The 20,701-nt window shown below is 41.0% G+C and overlaps 2 protein-coding genes across 2 annotated transcripts; one reads left to right on the top strand and one right to left on the bottom strand.

Annotated features, from left to right (window-relative positions):
* The first annotated feature begins 1,592 nt into the window (after positions 1–1,592).
* Positions 1,593–4,743, top strand: fbxo9 (F-box protein 9). The gene is made up of 13 exons (XM_072436596.1): positions 1,593–1,763; positions 2,334–2,414; positions 2,499–2,621; positions 2,705–2,762; positions 2,845–2,932; positions 3,051–3,181; positions 3,255–3,369; positions 3,440–3,561; positions 3,639–3,729; positions 3,809–3,904; positions 3,968–4,061; positions 4,160–4,314; positions 4,385–4,743. The coding sequence occupies exons 1-13, from the start codon at positions 1,761–1,763 to the stop codon at positions 4,491–4,493; spliced, it is 1,266 nt and encodes a 421-aa protein (XP_072292697.1). The 5' UTR covers positions 1,593–1,760; the 3' UTR covers positions 4,494–4,743.
* A 1,231-nt stretch (positions 4,744–5,974) lies between these two features.
* Positions 5,975–17,330, bottom strand: elovl5 (ELOVL fatty acid elongase 5). The gene is made up of 8 exons (XM_072437078.1): positions 17,296–17,330; positions 15,896–15,955; positions 12,994–13,181; positions 12,148–12,225; positions 10,521–10,692; positions 9,698–9,822; positions 7,064–7,198; positions 5,975–6,547 (listed from the first exon to the last, which is right to left on the bottom strand). Exons 2-8 carry the CDS (start codon positions 15,951–15,953, stop codon positions 6,434–6,436), a joined length of 870 nt encoding a protein of 289 aa, XP_072293179.1. The 5' UTR covers positions 15,954–15,955; positions 17,296–17,330; the 3' UTR covers positions 5,975–6,433.
* Between the last annotated feature and the right edge of the window lie 3,371 nt (positions 17,331–20,701).

Raw genomic sequence — 20,701 nt, 5'->3', positions numbered from 1 at the left:
TTTAGTTTTGCGAAATTATCTGGAATAAAGGACTCTCAGGGTATGTCCTATGCAGATGCAGTCAAGAAAGTTTCAAGTAGCGAGTTTGGAGTGGGTGCAGAGAGAGGAGCCGGCGCTGCTCCCGGCCAGGGCGAGATGAGAGGGGCCAGCGTGGCTCCCAGGGGGTGTGAAGGTTTCAGGAGTGGGGGTCCCGAGTGTGCAGGTTCCAGAATTGATGAGAGTGCCCTGGTTGTGGATGGAGAGGATTTTGTGCTCTTTATGGTGGATGTTGTAAACTGTGCTGCTCAGACTCGGAGCAGAACTGAAAGGATCAGGATCGTTGCTGGAGCTGCAGGGAGATTCCTTGGAACGGGGGAGCTTGATTGGGCAGATGTGGAGAGCAGGCTGGAGGCGCTGAATGGGAGTCGGAGTGATGGGGGTCTGCTTTTGGGGAGTCAGAGTGATCAGAGTGACGAGATGGGGGTGGGGGTGGTCTCCTGTCCTCGCCCAGTCTCGTAGACGCACGGCTACCAAGCAGCGACATCAGTGGAAATATTAAAGCCTATAGAATGAAGCCTAAAGAATAAAGCTGTACGGTGGAAGCACCAAACGTCAAAGAAGGAGAGGAAGATGAAGAAGAGTCTCCCTGGAATAAAGCCGGTTGTTGTTGTTGTTGTTGTTGTTGTTGTTGTTTTATGGCGGTTGACATCCGAGTGTTGCATTACCGCCAGACTTTATTCCTTAGACTTTGTCGGTTGGTCTCTGAAACAACAACAACTATTCTAGTCACAAAGACATGTCATGACCTTGTAACACCAAAGCAATGGAAGGAGTACTTTTACGGACTACGACAGAGTCTGAGGACTACGAAAAGTCTGAGGAATAAAGTCTGGCGGTAATGCAACAATTGGATGCCAACCGCCATAAAACAACAACAACAACAACAATTATCTGAAATTTGACACAAAACTCATAATTGTTACGGCTTTGCTGTAGCGATGACCGAAACCTCCCATGTTATTCCAATGGGGAAATCACCAGAACATGCTTACACTTTATACTTTCAACAACTCCTCCCAGGGTGTCAGCCCTATCAATGTGAAATCTGGTGAGACTCATCTTCAGGGGTGGACCATCAAAAGTTATCCACATTTTTATTCAAAGAGTCACGGTGTCTGTGCGGCAAAGCCGCACATTTTGCCAAGAATTCAAAATAAAATTGCTTTTTGATGGTAAAACAAAGGGGAGAAGATGTGACAGCGTCATAGATTCAGCAGTAGGCGTACTAAAAGGACAATTGGGGCGCGTTAGCGCCCCCTCCTCTTGCGGCATGGCGGCGTGGCGAGGGCCGATCATTGCCGCTTGCGGCTATATTTATCGTTATTCTTCTTCGCTAAGCCGGTGGAGGTGCTTAAGTAGGTGTGCATGAGCCTGTATATCTTAACGTTTATCATATTTCAACATTTCAACAAAATTAATGTCAGGTCAGGCATATAGCTTGAACATGTTTTTTTACTTTTAGTTTACAATATTGTATTTTACTGGTGTAATAACACGATCATAAATACAGTGTGCGCGCGCCTCTCGTTTGTTTACGTCTTGTGTAACCTCAAAGTTTACTTCCTGGTTCTGAGCACACAGGCTCGTGGCTGCTCAGCGAAATGGCTGCGTTCCTGCGAGCTCGTAAATATGTCGACTGTGTTGTGCGTTTTTCTGACCGTGAACTGTAAACGCAAGTTCCGATCGAGAGCTGCAAACTAAAAACTACTGGCTGAGCTGTCATGGTGGGTCTCTATGCTTTTTAAAGACCAAATTGAGCTGGTAGACCTAGTGGCTAGTTAGCTGGCGTGTTAGCCTACGTCACCTGTCATCTCGTTCTAAATATAGCTGCTTTTAATGTGCTTTCCTCCTTCAAGTTCCCACCGCGATGAGACCGACTGTCCAATGGTTGCATTCAATAAAAGGCCATGTAAATCAGAAAGCAACATGTATTTATTTGAACATCCAATTGTGTGATTTTGTCCCACTACACTTCGCTACGTTGACCCGACTAGTTATGAGTTTACGATCCCCAGAGGCATCATCTTACCTGTTTGTGCTGTTTGGCACCCACTAAAGCACCTGCTCAGTCACAGCACAGCACAGTGTAGGCACTTTCAGGCTGGACCATGGACTGGTTACAGCAAATACAGCAGCATTTACAGTATCCTTCATCAGCTAACATAGAGGTACTAGATTAAATGCTAAATGCCATACACACAAGTGACGCTTCTCAAATCATGTGGTTAAAGAAAAGTTGGTTTTATTCAACAGTCACATGGAGAATTTAACCATTGATGGGACTTCTGTAACAGGCCGACGATGAGGCAGATTTTGGAGGTACAGTGGAGAATGTAGATAATGAAGATGAGGGTTCAGAGGACCCAGATCTTCAGGTGAGACTTGTATTGTACAATATTAGTATATTCGTAAATTAAGGAGAACCTTAACTTTCATTCATCATTTCTTGTTTTATTCAGGGGGAGCTTAATGCTTTCAGAGTTCAGTGGATGTCTGAGCTTAAACCAAGCTCTGACGCGAGGGGTAGACTCCTGCAAAGTAAGGGGCAGAAAAAGACGCAAGAAATGGCTCTCGAAGAAAAGGTGAGAATGGAGAATGTTTTGTTCTGTTTTGGAACATGTCTGCAATGGTTTTGAGTGACTTCAGTGGGGCCCCTTGCTTTCAGGCCACAGAGCTGTTCTTAAGAGCTGTTCACGAGGAGCAGATTGGAGCAGTCTATGAAGGTACAATCAGTCTATTAAACCAGTTGCCAGTTTCTGAAAAAATTCTTAAAAACCCAGGTCAAGCCTTTAATTTATGTTTCAGCGATCAAATACTATCGCATGGCGCTGCAGCTTGTGCCTGACATTGAGTCTAAAATCAACTACAACCGCCCAACTGATGCAGATAAGATGTTAGTCTGATAGATTGAATTAATTTGCCTGACTTACTTCCACATTCTAAGCCTCCTTTGTTAAATAGACCAGTAAGTAAATTTAGTTTGACTGTGAGTGTTTGTTTGATATTTGCAGGATGGGGGGGAGTGATGCTGACGGTGACATTGAGGATTTGCTCTCATATTTTGAGCAGCAACTCACTCTGGAAAGCTCCTATCCAAAGTTCTGCACTCCTGAGGTGGACATGACTCAAAGTCATATCTCAGGTATGTTGTCTGGAAAATAGTGCACCAAAAATCCAGTATACTCATTCTGAAAGAGTTTTTTTTTCCCTCGCAGTCTTGCCAAGAGAAATCCTCATGTACATATTTCGTTGGGTGGTGTCTAGTGAACTGGATATGCGAGCTCTAGAGCAACTGTCTTTGGTTTGTCGTGGATTCTACATTTGTGCAAGGTTTGGATTTTTGGAAACTCACACACCAAATTCAGAACTATTTTTTTAATTATCTGTTTTAATTTTCTAGAGACACAGAGATCTGGCGATGTGCTTGTTTGAAAGTCTGGGGAAAGAGTTGCTCTAAACTTTCCAAACCCTACACCTCATGGAGGGAGATGTTTCTACAAAAGCCACGTGTTCGTTATGATGGTCAGCCCGCTAAAGACCAAAAGGAACTCAAAATAAATGTGAAAACACTCTTTTCCCTAATATATTTTTACATTTAGGAATCTATATCAGCAGAACATCATATATTCGTCAAGGAGAGGAGTCACTGGATGGGTTTTATAGGCCTTGGCAACATGTTGAATACTACAGGTAAGTCCATATAGTATTATTATTATATCTGTACTATTCAGATATAATATACATTTTAAATAAATGCTCGGTGTTACAGGTACCTGCGATTCTTCCCTGATGGTCATGTCATAATGATGACCACCCCTGAGGACCCACTCGCCATTGTTCCTCACCTAAAAACCAAGAACACAAGGTAGAGTCTCCAAGCGCATACGTAATTCCAGCTTGCTTTAAATAATTTTATTTAATTTTGCAGATTGGATGCCATTTTGCTTGGCCATTACCGTCTATCACAGGAGACAGACAATCAAACCAAAGTATTTGCAGTTCTTGCCAAGAAAAAAGATGAGGTAAGTGTGAATATGAAGTTGGTATATAACTGCTTACACAGTAAAAGGTGGCAATAATTATTAGTTTATTATTATGTATTATTCATATTTTGTTTCAGAAAAAGAATGAGTTTACTAGGAGTCGGTTCTCCAGGCGAAATCCTTTGCCAGACGCGGAGCACAGTTTCCATGTGGGTTTGCAGCTGGCCTCTGGGGGGCGCCAGTGTTCCAATAAGCTGATGTGGGTCCACCACTCCTGCCACATCAAATACAGGTGCAAGAGAAAGGGGAGTATTTAACAATCTATAAATATCTATATTGTAATTTACATGTGTTTCTTTCAGAGTGACAGGGGAAACTGTTGTGACATCGTTTGACCTGGACCAGATGTATACACCATTTTTCTTTGCTCGAGTGAAGAGTTACACAGCTTTCTCAAACCAGCCCCTCTAAGCTCATGCTTTCACCAATGATTACATTAAAGTTCATTCACTATTTCTTCTTTTCAACACTGCAGTGTGGAATGCACAGACAGATTATACTTCCAGATTTATGTTATAGAAACAACCTATTTTTCTGATTTCAGAAAAGATTACATAATCAAAGCTAAAATGATTAGCATTTCTTTCATCTTAAAAATGAATGTTTAAACTATATCTTAATGGTGCACTTTCATTTATCTAATAAAGATTGGTGAACAGACTGAGAACTAGTCTTATTTACCCCCCTCACATGCCTAATCACCCATGTCTGCATAAAGGTGCATCAAGAGAGGCTCCCACATAATTGTTCCAGCTCCTCAGGGCGGATCTCGAGGCGTTCCCAGGTCAGCCGAGAGACATAGTCCTTCCAGCGTGTCCTGGGTCTTCCCAGAGGTGTCGTGGGACATGCCTGAAACACCTCCCCAGGGAAATGTCCTGAAGGCATCCGGAACAGATGCCAGAGCCACGTCAGATGGCTCCTCTCCATGTGGAGGAGCAGTAGCTCCACTCTGAGCTCCTCCGAATCATTTTGACCACTTGTCCCACACAAGTGGTCAAAAATAATGATTCATAGAGTACAATCAGTATGGAAGATATTTAAATCGTTTTTAGTGAAGGTGCAGTTAGGCTGCAGTAAACATCAGAAAATGTATTTTAGTTTTGGTTTTATAAAATGCATCTAACATGTTTATATATCTGTTTCTGTTACAGTAGTTGATATGCAAGGACCTGAAAGAGACTAAAACAACAAATATCTAAATGGTATCTATGGCTTTGTTTGAAAAATAGATGCAACACACATGATACCAGTAATTATCTATAAAACGTTTTATTCTTGATTTATTCTCTTACATACATATATTAGTGTACTGTTACTGGTAATTGCCTCGTACCTCACGATACAATACATATTCCGATACAGGGTCCACATTACAATATGAATCCCCTCTACAACTTGATGCAATACGCGTCCTGATTCATTGATATCCCTTAAAACCGTAGTCGAAAGTTTACTAAAATGATGTTTTGATGAAAATGCTTTTGAATTTCATGTTCACACGGTCCTCAATAGCAGAATACAACTGTCCCATAATTAAGTCACATTTTCAGCTCCTCAGATTCGGCCTTGACGCACCAGTTTGTAGGTTCATAAGTGTAGAACTCGGCAATTTCGAATGACTTCATGTTGTTTAAAAGTATCACGATACGTATCTGTATCGATGCATGGATTGCAAAGAAGTCACAATATCAACATATTGAGCACAGCCCTAATATACATATAACGTATACATACATACATACATACATACATACATAATAGTCTCCTTTTGGTCACATTAAACTGTTCTTGACTTGGGTAATTATATACACATAAGTGGATGATTATGATGACAAGGCCTACTATAAATTAGCTAATTAAAAGATATTTGCTATAATATAGTATGCTGATGATCATTCAAGCCATTTAGAGGATTGTTTAGCATGTGCAGCGATTTCAAAGTGATTTATTGCTTTTTTATTGTATATGTTGTATATTATTGCATCATAGTTCAACACTGGGCCAAATTAAACATTAGGCAACAGTGCAAACAAGACACACACAGGAGTAAGATAAAGTCCAACGCCAAATCCACCTCAGCAATAAAGGCATCCCTGTTCCCTGGATTACATTATTGTGTGACGTAAACAAATAAAATTTGCCAACACACCTATTGGTCTAATCTTTTGCCCTTGCCTGGCAATGAATCATAACTTGGAGATCAATTCTGGTGAGACAAGGACATTTGGTTATGCATCGAGGCTCCGTGCAAAGTGTTTTAAATATCTGGCTACAAATATTAAAAAGGATAAACAATAATACATTCATCTTAATCTTATAGCAACAGCACACATGCTAGGATGTAAAAGATGTCAATCCACCCTGAGTTTCTTGTGAGCATAGTTTTCTGTCCCATTTGCATGTTCTTTTGTGGCACTGGAGCCATTCTGGTTCTCTCTGGACAAATGTGCACGCTTTTTGTACGTCTAAGGAGAAGAAAACAGAGAGAAAACATTACAGATATTGTATAGTTACAAATATATATTATGGGACAGAACTCTCTGCAAAAAAACATGCAACACAAAAGTAGAACAATTAGTTGAATAACTGACCTTTAAATTAATTGTAATAGTATTTTAATAACCCTAATTGTAAACTGGACTATACAGACTCTAAAGTAACATGCCAAAAGATCTTTTATAACAAAGATAGTGACCTTATTATGGTCATTTTGGGGGTTTCGGCTTGAAAAATTTGGAAACCCCTGCTATAAACCACACATATTTAAACCTGGTTAAAATCTACATTAAAAATCTCAATGTGCAATAGAAATAAAATTACTGACTAGTTGACGACTAAAATAATCTACATAAAAGTATCAATTTCTTTATATTAGAAGATCCAAAGTTAAGGTTTTCCATATCTTTACGAAAACAAAAATGCTTACAGTCTTATTATATTATATTTTATTATATTTTTGTAGGGAGTTTGTATCTATTTACCTGGAAGTAAAAATTGAGGAAAAGGATGATGAGTGTAAACATGTAGCTGATTTGGAAGTATGTCCATCCAGTGGGAAAGCCGCAGGGCCAGATGAGCGCACATGAGGACTGGACCACAGTGAGCAAGAACTGGATCTGTGCAGGAAACATGAGAACTCAGCGTGAGAAGGTGACCGGGGCATATATAGGACATGCATAGATAGCATATAGCATAGCATATATTGACAGTTCAAAATATCTTTAATGGATGTAGATAACACAATTTCTGTCTCACTGTTAAAAAGCTGCATTAGAGATTGTAGTGCTGGCATTTAATTAAAGTTATTAAGCTTCAGTTTATGTTTGCAGTTTGTTTGCCTCCCCGGTGCTTTTACTGACGTATACTGTTAGAAATAATCACATTTGTAGAGTCAGTCGGACTGATTAGGGCTGGTGGACCATCAGCCATGAAGATTTTCCCTGGACGCTACAGAGACCAGCTCAAGCCATAACATCCAGTCCTAATGTTTGATCCTCTCAGCTTCATGGAGCCATTTACAACCCGAGCCATAGTCACTGTGCGCCACCTGTGGGAGAAGGAGAGGGACTGGGATGACCCACAGCTCCAGGAGAAGTGGCCTGTGGGTAGCAGAGCTTGTACACTTAAGTGAGATAACTCTGCCCAGGTGTTACACCAACATGGACCAGCACAGCAGTCTGTGGGACATCCCTGTGTTCTGCAACGCCTCAGAACAGGCACGAGTTATTTGAGAGAATTCAGAGGGAATGCAGCCCACTCTTGTGTTGTCCTCAAAAAGCAGCAATCCTTTCCTCGCCTTAAAGCTGTGTCATCAGAAGTTCTGATGATTCTGATTCAGAACAGTTAACCCTCCGCAGCTGCAGCTTTTGTGCTGATTCAGCCACCTAACCTGATTGAGTTCAGATTCCAGCCGCTATAAGGTCTTTGTGGGCCCTTGTGTGGCAGAAACAGAATAGTTGACCGAAGTAGCCACCAGGAGGTACATGTCCTCGAGGGATAATCCGACAGATGACATCACTCGTGGTCTCACCCTCCAAGGCATCAGCTGAGGACACAGATGGACAAATGGGCCTACATTCCTGAAACCAGTGAATGGCCTGAGCCATTGCCTCCGCCTCAGAGTGAACCGGAAGGTGAGCTAAAACTCTTCTTAACCATATACACTTCAAGTGTTCCGGATCCACTTCAGTACCAGAACTTGGACAGCTACTTAGAGGACACACCCTGTCAGCTACATGGGCGGCTGACCCCATTGACCCTGTGAGTGCTGATTCCTTTGCTGCTGCTGAACTCGAGGCTCTGCAACAAGCTCAGAGAGAGCCATTCCCGGAGGAGGTAAACCAGTATCCAAGAGCAGTATTTTTCTGCTCAACACCCGGTGTTGAAGGATATGTGTAAATGTTAAGTTTGGTGAGTTATAATCGGTTTTACTACTTAATTGATGCATGCGTCTATCACCTGTACATCCTAATAATGAGCGACGTTAACGTCGGTACACTTGTACATATACATATGTTTAGAGTGTTATTGTTGTACAGTTTAGTCATACTTGTTGATGAACAAAGAGTGTTATTACATATATATTATTATTTGTCATTGGTTCGTTTGTTTACGACCACTTCAATTCAACTCCATTCAATAAACCACCACCTATTAAACAGTGACTTAATTTCAGTTCTAACTGGACTCAGTGATTTGTATATCCACTCCAGCACAAACAATGAATACTATCTTTTACTCACTATTACTATTACAATGGGAAAAACACACATGTAAAATAACCCTGTTGTTGCGACAAGCTTGCGACAAGCTGGCCCCTGTCCAGGGTGTACCCCGCCTAAGGCCCAAAGTCACTGGGATAGGCTCCAGTCACCCGAGACCCCGAACGAGAACAAGCGGTAGAAAATTAATGAATGAAATGAATAAATGGTCTGTTAATATCAATGTAAACCTCCATCAGTTTGGGCCTTCGTGACTCACTAGTTTACTTCAATTATTCAGAAGAAAATATCCAGTTTACTGTTCAAGAATCTTTAATTTAAATCTAACGTTTTATGATTTAAGAAATAATGAGCCCCATCTAATGGTAAAATGAGCCAGTCAGGGAATCTGAGGCTTAACCATCAAGGACATTTGATTGTATTTTAAATTATAAAATGTTCTGACTCAGCCTAGCTTATTTCCAATTATTTTATTGTGAGCAGGAGTCTTGTCTGTAGCATCTCTAAAGCCCACACTAAATCCTTTGTGCACATGTTCTGCCACTGACCAGGTTCAGGCCCAATCCCTAATATTGAACTCTTTCAGCACTGAACTTTAATAAAAGTGTCAGTGATATTTTATTTGGTTGACATGAAGGTTGCATTCAAAATATGTACTCTTTTGTACATATTTTGTCGACATAAGCATGTGTTTATGTTTTGGTCGACATAAGCATGTGCTTTGGACCAAAGAGTGGCTGCAGTGTTCATTTGTCACACTAAATGTTTAAAATTGTGTTTTCTCTGAGCCTTTTGCTACTTTACAAATAAGGTATACATGAATTTAAAAAACAATTTTGCCTGATGGCCCATTTTACTTGACTTCATCTTACTACTTTGAACTGCTGAACTTACAAGCTGCAGTTGCGTGAGGTATTTCTTCCACCAGAGGTACGGCCGCATGGCAGGGATGGAGGACATGCCGTAGTACGAGTACATCACAACGTGGACAAAGCTGTTGATGGCGGGTCCAAAGAAGGCTGGCAGAAAACAGAATGAGGTCACTTTTCTTAAGGAATGCGTGCTACAAATTGCAAATACAAGCTACAATATTTAAATGGGTATAATATATACACTTTAACCATGATTGAATCACTCACTGCACTGTTAACTTTCTGCACTACATGTTCAACTGAACATCTGTGTACATAGTAAGCCTATCTTTATTTTTTATCCTATAGCAGGGAAATTGGTTTTCTTTTTGACTTATATAGGTTGTTTTATCATTGTTCATTGTTTTATGTTGCACCGAATCACCAAAGCAAGTTCCTGTTTTTGTGAATTCTGTTCATTGACAGAGGGAATAAACCTTTTCTGATTCTGATTCTGATATACCCATATATATATACATATATATATATTTAAATATATATATATATATATATATATATTTATATATATATATATATATATATATATATATATATATATATATATATTTATTTATTTATTTTTAGTAACCTGAAATAAAAATGTGTTGTGTTTTATGCATGAACCTGCCAACACAATAACACAATGGTAATGCATTATTTGTTGCAGACGTCAATAAGCATTGTTTTATGTACTGTAAAACATGGCTGAAATCTACTTTCTAGGGTTGTTAGGGCTTGAATTATTTAACTTACGGAGGCCCAACAGTGAAAAGTTAAATAATAAAAGGTGAATAATAACCACTTACACTGGCCACAGGGGATCCAGTTCATGACAAACCACCAGATGTTGAACATAGAGGCATGATGGTAGATGTGGAGAAACGTAATTTGATGGTTGTTCTTTCGAAGAATAAAGAAAAAGGTGTCCATGAACTCAATAACCTTGGAAAAGTAGTACCACCAAAGGACCCTCATCACCTGCAACAAAAATAAACTAAAATAGCAGTACTGCCAGTTACAGTTTACAAATAAATGTTTATTATATATTCAACTCTAAAGATGTATCAGTCAAAACGACTTGTACATCTTACAGTTAATTACCAGGTTTATTTTCGCTTGTTTATTCATTTCGTAAGAGGTATGTTTTATTAGGCAGGAGGACAGACATGCATGAAAGAGTGAAGAACTGGGAGAGACATTTGGCTATTATCCCAGATGCCCAGCTTAAACCCCAGGGCTCATAGTGCACAACAAATATGAATAATAAAATATTTGTTTCTAGTTTAGTTAAGATTGAAAGAAAACAGCTACATTTTTGACATCATTACATTTACATATTTGACAGGACTTTTCTGGGACAAGATCTATAATGTAAAGTGATAAGCTCCATGCCAATAGGTCTTTGCAAAGGCCTTTCTCCATCTATAGCAGGAACACAACTGAGAAGTTTTTAATCATGTCAGACTGCAAAGCTCGGCACATTTTCCCGTTCTGCCTCCACCCAACAGTCATGATCATGACACAAGTCGGATTAAATCGACCTTCTATCTCTAAGGCTTATCTGATGGATTACAGGTTCTGACAGCATGGCATCAGAGCCATAAATTAGGAAAAAGGGCACTGTTTTGCTTTTAGACCCACAGCCTTGGCAAGAGATCCATATAGATAGGTCCATATTTCAGATGGAGGGCAGGGATTCTATGAGGAATGCATTTTTGAATGAAATGTTTAAACTGAAACTCTACAAATGGATAAAATTGAAGTCCACAAAAAGTCATTACATTTATTTGTGGCCTAAATGTTGCCATCTCAGCTGGCCCCCCCTTGCAGAGGAAACTCATTTTGACCGCTTATGTGACCTTTTGGTCATTACCCAAAGCTCATGACCATAGGTGAGGGCAAGAACGTAGACCGACCGGTAAATCAAGAGCTTTGTCTTTCGGCTCAGCTCCTTCTTCACCACAACGGTCCGATGCAGCGACTGCATCACTGCAGCCGCTGCACTGATCCGCCTGTCGATCTCACGCTCCATCCTTCCCTCACTCGTGATCAAGACCCCGAGATACTTGAATCCACCACCCACTTGTAATGCTCTTAACCTAATTCCTTTTCAATATGTCAAAAAACATACCAGTAAGTGCAATAACTTTAAACGTAATGATATATTCTGACATGGCACATACTACACACAAGCTGATTTGTGAAATTATTCTCAAAAATGTCCAAGTACAATATACTCAAAAACATCAGTACTGTATGTTGAATGTTTTCCAAGTGAATTTAGTTGGAAAGTATCAATCGCTTCACCTGTAAATGTCATCAATACCGATTCCTCTGAACTCTTGATTCACAGATCTGTACTGTACCTTTTGTCCTGGCCTTTAACTGAATTGTAAGTTCTTTGGTTTGTTGTGATTCGCAGACTAAACTTACATTAATGTCCACTTCAGGTGCACTGTGGGTGCTCTGGCAGAAGACATTGTAACTGCCATGCCACGCTGTAGAGACAAGCTAAAGAATAAAGATAAAGAGACACTTAGATATGATATGAACAAATAAACCAACTCACCAACACCAGATGAACATCAGTAATCACACCATACATTTCACATTGATGAATTCAACATTGATAATAACAGTGGTAAAATGTAGGAATGAAATGAAGACAGATTGTGCTGTTGCATCAATCAATAAATATTCAGATTTGTTGAAGGTCAGCTGAGCCGATTCAGTCATTTTGTCAAAGCCAATAAGAGGATTTACAAACTGACATAAAAGCCAAAAATCTGATGCAGGTTATGGGCACACATGAGATTAAAATGGAATAATATAATCCAGGTACAGGTGGTGCTTGATCTAATTTGCTGATTAACAAAGGGATCCAGCACATTTACTAATTATCAACAATATTATTTGCAGAAGTGTTAAATGAACATTTACTCTAACTTGAGTAGTCGTGTCTCCACATATCTTTTCTCTTACTTTGGTAATTTCTTGGACCACTACTTTGTTCTGCTACTTGGGTATTATCATTTTGAAGTAACATTAATCTTACTTTAGTACCATTTTTTACAAGTAAGTAAATAAAAGTATTATTGTAAGAATATTTTGAAAATGTTAATTATGTAGTTGAAGTGGGATACTGTAGGATTAAAGCAGTTACAGAAGGAATATTATTTGGATGCATTCTTCACAATGAGCATTTACCCCCGGACCATTTCAATGGTTAGAGTCTGGTCGATACTGATGGTGCTGGAGGTATAAGTGAGCTTGAATTACCTCATAGAACATGTAGAGGGACAGCAAAGTCAGGCCCACATTGTAGATCAGCAGCAGGCCCCGGCAGGAGAATGGCGGCCTGTTCCTCATGTACTTGGGGCCCATCCACACAATGACGAGATACAGCACCGTGAGGGCAAAGGTCGGGAGGTAGTTGTCCAGCAGCAGCCATCCTCGCACCCGCCGATCTGTCAAATGTACACGGCAAGATATGTGTGTTTTGTGTAAGAATGCACGGGCACACTGAGCACGAGCACACGGAGCACGGGCACACGGAGCACGGGCACACGGAGCACGGGCACTGAGTACGGGCACACTGAGTACGAGCACACGGAGCACGGGCACACGGAGCACGGGCACTGAGTACGGGCACACTGAGTACGGGCACACTGAGTAGGGGCACACTGAGTACGGGCACACTGAGTAGGGGCACACTGAGTACGGGCACACTGAGTACGGGCACACTGAGTACGAGCACACGGAGCACGGGCACACGGAGCACGGGCACTGAGTACGGGCACACTGAGTACGGGCACACTGAGTAGGGGCAGAGTACGGGCACACTGAGTACGGGCACACTGAGTACGGGCACACTGAGTAGGGGCAGAGTACGGGCACACTGAGTACGGGCACACTGAGTACGAGCACACGGAGCACGGGCACACGGAGCACGGGCACTGAGTACGGGCACACTGAGTACGGGCACACTGAGTAGGGGCAGAGTACGGGCACACTGAGTACGGGCACACTGAGTACGGGCACACTGAGTACGGGCACACTGAGTACGGGCAGAGTACGGGCACACTGAGTACGGGCACACTGAGTACGGGCACACTGAGTACGGGCACACTGAGTACGGGCAGAGTACGGGCACACTGAGTACGGGCACACTGAGTACGGGCAGAGTACGGGCACACTGAGTACGGGCACACTGAGTACGGGCACACTGAGTACGGGCACACTGAGTACGGGCACACTGAGTACGGGCAGAGTACGGGCACACTGAGTACGGGCACACTGAGTACGGGCAGAGTACGGGCACACTGAGTACGGGCAGAGTACGGGCACACTGAGTACGGGCAGAGTACGGGCACACTGAGTACGGGCACACTGAGTACGGGCAGAGTACGGGCACACTGAGTACGGGCACACTGAGTACGGGCAGAGTACGGGCACACTGAGTACGGGCAGAGTACGGGCACACTGAGTACGGGCACACTGAGTACGGGCACACTGAGTACGGGCACACTGAGTACGGGCACACTGAGTGCAGGCACACAAAGGACAGTATCATCTGGCATTTTAATATCCAGACTGTGCAGGAAGAATTCTGCTACAATAGACTTGGTCAAGGTGTTATGGCCAATATTAACTTTGATTTAAAATGTATCTACAAAGCTCACAGGAGAATGTTGATCTTGTCTTTGTTATAATGAAATGTATTTGTAGTTGAAACTCCTCATGAAAGATAATAATAAGATTTAGAGGCGCAGTATGTAACTTTCTTCATGTGGAAAGTCGCCTTAATGGAAATCAAAAGTTAAAACCATACATTAGAACATTCGTTGTGCAGATACATTTTATGGTTTTTATGTCACATTGTGTAATATTATCGCTTAAGAAACAAAATTTCCATTGAAACAGTAGGCTCTTCCAGGACAAATACGAGTCATGTTTGTGGAGATGCAAGCTGCATCTGTGCACTGTAAGGAGACAGATTTTTTAAATTACATTTTAGTACAATAAAACCATCCAAAATTAAAAAGAAACATGCTTTTGTCAAATTTTGCCCTTTGAATATTTATGTAATGTTTACGTAGTTTCAGTAACTTGATGGATAACTTATGTTAAATTATGATCTGAAGTTGTATATAAAGTCAATAAAAGACTTTAAAAGCACTGCAAATATAAAACACCTTTTTACGTAATTTCATTGGTGGTTTACCATATTAGTTAGAAGCTAAATCCTTAAGTTATAATTGTTAAATATTCCGTTAAAACTATTGTTAAAATGTAAGGGTTTCATAAAAGTTGTGTAAAATATTGTACATGGGAATGTTAAAACTATTGCATTTAACGGCAACTTTATGCACACATGTACTTTAAGCTACACAATAGTTTACTATGGTTACCATTCTGTGACATGTTTGTTTTCTCTCCATGAGGTTTTTCCACAGACTTCACTTTACTACAGTCACATATAATGACCAATGACTTGTTAATGTGAGTGGAATCCAGTTTTGATCTCAGTGTGAGAGCTGTCCTACTGCCTAAACCTCTTGAAGGCCAGAGACCACCAGAGACCACGAGGGCCTCCATATCTCAATCGACGAGGAGCAACTTTAGTATCATGGAAATAATGAGGCTTTTAATAGCTATTCATTGTACCCATTGCTTTTTTTGGGTTTTAACACACCAAATGAAACTCACAGATGTATATGATCAAAATAAGCATATTCTGAGAACTTTAATATCTTGTATTTTGGTGTAAATACTTGTTTCTTGAAGAGATACTCGTTTTGTTTCAAGTTTTGAAGAAAAACACTTAGGGTTTGTTCAGGGTCTGACATAAACGTTCTTTGCTCACTGGCCACTGTGGCAAGTCCTTGTCTAAATCTGTTGCTGTCAAACGTTTGAACTAGTCACAAATTACTTGTGATGCCTAATAATAATATTCATTCTGTTTGGAAAGTGATCACATTAAAACAAAAACTGACTTGTATTACAGTCAGGCTCTGTCTGTGTTTACTTTGCTGCATTGACTTTAAGATCACTTTACCACTGTCATCATCGTTTTTACGTCAAGGAGAGAACTGTTTGTGTGGATCAAATGCTTTGTTATTTGACCTTTGTGACTAAACAGTGGTTTACTGTCATTACGTCTTTAATTCAAAAGACTTACCTTTGGGACCAATCCAGGACTCAAAGTGACTGTCCAGGTTGTGATTGATTGTCCCCATTCCTGGAACATAAAACAAAACATAGAGTCAGATTGTGAAGAAATGACACCATTATCATCCAGACAGCTTACTTTTATTGTGTTTGTGCGATAGAAACATCCAGAAGCACGATTATCTTTTGTTTCACTTCGTCTCAGGGCCGTCACTACAGAATACCTCCTAAAGCTGCAGTGATTTGCAAATTGGTTTTGCCTACATAATATTGAGTGACAAAACACCGGGACGCTCACAGGATCAATAAAACTATAATCTGCACAAGGTTCAGCTGTATCTTTCAGTCCGACCCTACAACCTTCACCATTGGTTTATTGTGATAACTGAGACGTGGCACAACTTATCCAGGGCAAGAATGTCAAATTAACCTTGACAGAACGGCCAACGTGATATGATGTGCTCCAGTAAACTATATTCTCACTGTGGGTTTGAACACATAGAGTAAAATAAATAGCAGTGATCGTTCGGATGCTCAGTGATGCAATAGCAAAATATGATAATCTGCACAATTTAATCAGCGCGTGATGAGCCACAACAGAGCGCGGAGCGAGTCGCAGCCAACGTCGCTTTGGCTTCGAGGATGAACAGTGGCAGCAGCAAAAATGGATCGTCAACCAATAAAATACAGGGAATCCATTCTAATAAAACGATTATTTTTCTGATTTGTCGACTAGTCAAACAATTATTTATATTTTATATGGAGAATTTTCAAATACATTATCAACCAAATAAAGGTTGAAACGTGGCGACTAAAGGCTTCTAGATTAAGAATATTTGCACATAAAGTGTATTATTGATGGAAATTGGAAATAGTTTGTTTTTTATATTCTTTTTAATTGTATTTTCTCTTGATTTTGATGAATAATGTAGCTGTCTTTTGTATAACATTTTGTATTTTTGAATTACAGCTGAACATAAACAAACATAGATAATGAACAGATTATGGAGCTGGGAAGCACATGGTATAGGCATTTAAATGAAAAACGTGCTGCTGTTGTTTGGGTCATTCTCAGACAAATAATCACACAACAACCAAAGGACAGATTTTTGTGTGTGTTAAAACAGAGCGTGGAAGAGCATCACATCCCTCTGCTGATGAGTTCAGCCTATACTTTGTTATATAATTCCATCAGATCAGCCCCAGTCTACGCGTCTACTTAACATAAATGAATCATAAAACCATAGATTGAAATACAACTGAGTGACAAACATCAGTAAAAGTTCTGCATCGTTTGAAACAACAAATGTATGAAAGCCAAACACCAGCTGCTGTTCTACTAAAGCCTACATAAAGTCACAGCTTCAGCACCATAAACTCTCCTTTCCCCAAACCCCATGAAGTCCTTACCAAAGTGAAGCAGAGCCGGTGAGGAGAGGGAGCCCGCCTGATGTGACCCGTGTGAGGAGCAGCTCAGTGTGAGCACAGTGCAGCCTTGTGGCTCAGTGGGAAAGAGTGGGAGGAACCCGCGCCCTGGCCCCATGCCCTGCAGGAGGTCCCAGCCACGAGGTGACCCAGTCGGAGGTGATGCAGTCGAGGTTTATGTCACCTTTAGGGCGTTTATGTTGCCCAAAAGGTGACATAAAGGTGACTGAGCACGCGTGGCCGATAAAACCACGGCCCTGTCACACATTAACCAGAATTTGAACAGATTACAACGGGACTTGGTGACATGGACACGGCCTCTTATGGAGGGGTCAGTGTGCCAAATTTTCATGATTAAAGGCTAAATTAATAATTAAATATATGTCATTAATTCATTGAAATAATACAATTAATTAATTACAAGTTAAATTAATTAATTGAATGTGTCAATACATAATTTAAAGAAACATTTAAAGCTTCACATTAAAAATACATATATTTAATTAGATTCCGGCGCAACCATTAAAGAATTGGCCGATTGATTGATTGATTGATTGATCGACGTTTGCGTTTCCGGTTTAACACTATTGATCTGCACCAGGCTGCTGAGTGTTTTTTTTCTATTGCCTGAATGAGGCATAAATGGGAAAATAACTCTTCACTCGTTTATCTTAATAGATCCATGTTGTGTGTATTGTGTTTGTGGATCCAAATAGGCTGGTGGTGATTTAACCTCAGACTTATTCCACGCCCCAAACAGGTTTTACAAGGCCTTTAACTTTGGGGAGTGTCTACAGAGCCGCGGCTCCTGAATCTGCTGGACTATTTGACCGCGCCGGGTTAGGCCGCGCTGGGTCAGGGTCAGGGTTAGGGTTAGGGTTAGGGTTAGGGTCAGGGTTAGGGTTAGGGTTAGGGTTAGGGTTAGGGTCAGGGTTAGGGTCAGGGTCAGGGTCAGGGTCAGGGTCAGGGTCAGGGTCAGGGTCAAGGTTAGGGTTAGGGTTAGGGTTAGGGTTAGGGTCAGGGTCAGGGTTAGGGTTAGGGTCAGGGTTAGGGTCAGGGTTAGGGTTAGAGTTAGGGCAGGGTTAGGGTTAGGGTTAGGGCAGGGTTAGGGTCAGGGTCAGGGTCAGGGTTAGGGTTAGGGTCAGGGTTAGGGTTAGAGTTAGGGTTAGGGTTAGGGCAGGGTTAGGGTCAGGGTCAGGGTTAGGGTTAGGGTTAGGGTTAGGGTCAGGGTTAGGGCAGGGTCAGGGTTAGGGTTAGGGTCAGGGTTAGGGTTAGGGTCAGGGTTAGGGTTAGAGTTAGGGCAGGGTTAGGGTTAGGGTTAGGGTTAGGGTTAGGGTTAGGGCAGGGTTAGGGTCAGGGTCAGGGTTAGGGTTAGGGTTAGGGTCAGGGTTAGCCATGAGGCTATATGGCCGTGCCGCGGCTCCTGAAACTGCTGGGCTATTTGAGGACAGAAGGAGACAGGTGAGAGTCGTCACCTTTTTGCACACAGAGGCCTACGTTTTATAAAGTATGTCAATATGTGAATTCATTAACCAAAATAAGGCTGTTTATACAGTACATCCAGAACATATTCACACAGTAATTCACCTTTTACACATTTTGTTACATTATAACCTTATTCCAAAATTGATTAAATTCATTATTTCCCTCAATATTCTACTTTAAATACCCTAAAATAACAACGTAAGGTTATTACCACTTGTAAGAGTAAGCACTATAAAGCACTTGTACACAAGTACAACGTTTGCCATGACACTCAATTTAGCTTACATCGTTTTTCATCATTCTTGAGCTGTTTATACAACTTGACTGTCCGCCTATGATAAATACACCTTGAATAAATGACCTTGCCAGCAAGATGAATTCACACACATTTTGTGAGTTCAGAAACTCTTGATTCATGTGAAGAACTAATTTCAGAGTGAGACACAGATCAGTCTGCGAGACCGGTTACCTTAGTCAGGGACCAAGAACCTGAAGGTCACTCTGACAGCTCTCCACCGTGTCTCTGTGAAGAGAGGAGAACCACCAGAAGAACAACTTTCTCTGACTCCACCACTCAGGCCTGTATAGTAGAGTGTCAGAGAGTAAATGTGGTGCAAAAATGCACCTGAAAGACTCTCAGACCATGCGAAACAAAAATCTCTGGTCTGATGAAAAAAAGATTGAACTCTTTGGCTTGAATAGCAAGTGCCATGTCTGGAGGAAACCAGGCTCTGCTCATCACGTGGCCAGTACCATCTCTACAGTGAAGCATGGTGGTGGCAGCATCACTGTGGGGCTCTTTTTCAGAGACAGGAACTGGGAGACTAGCCAGGATCAACAGAAAGATGAATCCAGCAGTGCACAGAGACGAGTGGTTAAGGCGGCAGCACATATGCCGCAGTGTTGTCAGTTTGAATTCCGGCTCCGACTATTTACTGCATGTCCTCCCTTCACATCGTCTCTCATCCCCATTTCACACTCACGCTGTCCTGTCTGATAAAGCTTTAAAAAAAAGAAAAAAAGATCGCTCTGGACCTCAGACTGGGGCAAAGGTTCATCTTCCAACAAGACAACGACCATAAGCACACAGCTAGGAGAACAACTCTACAGGACAACTCTGTGAATGTCCTTGAGTGGCCCAGCCAGAGCTCAGACCCAACTGAAAATGGCTGTGAACCGACACTCACCATCCAATCCGATGGAGCCTGTGAGGTTCTGCAAAGAAGACTGGGAAAAACTGCCCATAAAGAGGTGTAGCAAGATTGAAGCATTATTCTCAAAAAGACTTGAGGCTGTAATTAGTGCTGAAGGATGTGCTTTAAATAATAATAATAATGTTTTTTTCTTTAATCACAAATAATTCAAACAACCTTAATCCATTTTAGAATAAGGCTGTAACATAACAAAATGTGGAACATTTGGAATTTTTAATCAATTCTGTACTATTGTGATATATTATGCCTGCGGATAGGCAAATACCATAATACAGGCATATTAGGGGACCTAGGCTACACTTATTTTTTGCTTTACTATGTACAATATTTGCAAAAAAAAATTGCCCAACTCTTTCTAATAATGCTCCTGTCCTACATTTTTGACATATCAACTTGCGGTATAGACTCAACAAACAATAAGCGTCTTTGATTGTCCAAAATATAAATTGATAATTTATGCTGTTGTTGCTATTATTATCAGTAATGGAAAGCATTCCGAAAAGGTGTATTCAAGTAAAAATAGTTACATGGCTAAAAATGTACTCGATTACAAATATGCATACAAGTGCTGCTGCCAAAATGTTGTAAAAGTAAAATGTACACACAAAATAAGTCCTAGTTACCTTTTTTTATGCAATTTAAGCCGCATTTTGGATCAGTCTTTTATACAAAACTTGATCAATTCAACTATT

This window comes from Eucyclogobius newberryi, unplaced genomic scaffold, assembly GCF_026437365.1.
Source record: "Eucyclogobius newberryi isolate DKJ021-1_F unplaced genomic scaffold, fEucNew1.0.hap1 SCAF_8, whole genome shotgun sequence".
In the NCBI taxonomy this organism is placed as follows: Eukaryota; Metazoa; Chordata; class Actinopteri; order Gobiiformes; family Gobiidae; genus Eucyclogobius; species Eucyclogobius newberryi.
Note: the sequence above shows the minus strand (reverse complement) of the source record. Positions and strands in the feature narration are given on the sequence as shown.